A 1663-nucleotide genomic window follows, 5' to 3' on the forward strand; every position below is an offset into this window, starting at 1 on the left:
GGGGGGGTTGGGTAGGGGGAGGGGACAGAGGCAGGGGGAGCCCTGCACTTCAGACCCTGTCATGCTTGCATTTTGCTCAGTAGTTCGAAGATCATAAGGGATGTCTTTGTCTGACCAGAACTGAAAGCATTTTCCCAAAAGAGCTTAACCCCCTCCTTACCAGACAGCAGTATTTTGCTCCTGTCTTATCAGTGCAGTTTGCTGACAGAGCCTCTCTTGTCCAACATAAGACCATAGTGGAAAGGGCATGTGTGGGACTAAAGGAGCCATACGGTCCTCCCAGTGCTGGTCCGTGCATGGGACATCACTAAACCACCTCTGCTGTGACCAGAAATGCATTCCCCTCGACCCAACAGCACCCGCACATCACAGTGAGAACCAGAACTGACAGGACTGATGCTCCTGCTCTGCTTGCTAGGGGAGTCCCTAGACATCAGTGGCACATCTGCTGAGCTTCAGGAAGGGTGCCCCTAACATGCAATAACCGAGGGGTCCTCGCCTTTATGTTTTGCAGCAGGCACCTCCCCAGCAGACTTCACCATGGTATCAAGAGAGCACGCGGGCACCAGGATGGGTTTGCTGCAAGAGGTGCACAGAGCACCTGCTCTATGCGCTGACTTTCCTCAAGGCTGCTGGGACCATGGCCTTGATGCTCTACACCCTGCTGTGGGAAGCTAGGAACCTGGCCAACCTCCCCGACAAACACATTGGCTTTTACAACTTCTGCTTGTGGAATAAGACAGTCAGGGAGCTGCAGTGCCTGAAGTACAAGCATCTGAAGGCGATGGACATCAGTCTACCAGGAATGGTGCCAGCCAGGGTTTGTGTGTATACCTGCGGTCTTCAGCATCTCCTATGCCATTTTTGTTACACATGTGAAATGCACAGGGGAGAAAGAGGGCTGGAATATGATTATTCTCATACTCATACATCATACTCATTATCAAGACGATAATCCTGTCGGGAGGCTTGGGTATGTTTCTTTTACAAACCTCACAGTGGATTCACCCCTCTGATTTAGCTGGGCGCTTCCTGGCACTTCTTCAGACTCAGGCTCTGCTACTGCTCCAGATTCTCACTGCTACTATGGAATCTCATTTGGGCCAAGCACACACACCCATGTCAAAGCCCTTTATAATCAGGAGGCCCTGCCCATAGATACTATATTTGTCAGTGAAGATTATGAAAGATCTATGGATAACATGATTTAAAACAGTGATCCCACTACAGCTTTAGTCACTGGCAGGAATTTGATCCTTAGTCAAAAGGCCCATGTCCAGCCATGCTCTGGCACACAGCTGCGTGCAGCACTCCTGCAGCGAGCAGGCAGCAGGTACCAATACCCACAGCACAGCCTGGAAGCTTCCTGGGACAGCAGCATGTAACACATCTCTCAGCCTAGGGCAAAGCATTAAAGCAGCCGCATTTCTGTCCCTGACCCAGAAGACAGTGAAGGGGACAGATCAGAACCAGCACGGTGGACACAGCCCTCTGGCCATATCTAGCCTAAGTATAGGCAGGCAGAGAAGTAAATAGACTTCCTTTCTTGGAGTTGCCCAAAGAGACTCTGCTCCTTCTCCACCTCCTGGACTAAACAGGAACACCCTCAAGGCAATTGTGACTTCAGGAGCTGTGGCTTCACACTGTGCCCGCCCCCGTCACC

General features: G+C 51.4%; 1 protein-coding gene across 1 annotated transcript; it reads left to right on the top strand.

The window, feature by feature from the left end:
- Nucleotides 1-540: 540 nt before the first annotated feature.
- On the top strand, nucleotides 541-1211 carry TMEM140 (transmembrane protein 140). The gene is given in 5 exon segments (XM_008944372.1): nucleotides 541-584; nucleotides 586-837; nucleotides 839-914; nucleotides 916-1087; nucleotides 1090-1211. Coding segments are annotated over 5 exon segments (666 nt in total).
- Nucleotides 1212-1663: the final 452 nt, after the last annotated feature.

The sequence above is a fragment of the Merops nubicus genome, unplaced genomic scaffold, assembly GCF_000691845.1.
Source record: "Merops nubicus isolate BGI_N331 unplaced genomic scaffold, ASM69184v1 scaffold51720, whole genome shotgun sequence".
In the NCBI taxonomy this organism is placed as follows: domain Eukaryota; kingdom Metazoa; phylum Chordata; class Aves; order Coraciiformes; family Meropidae; genus Merops; species Merops nubicus.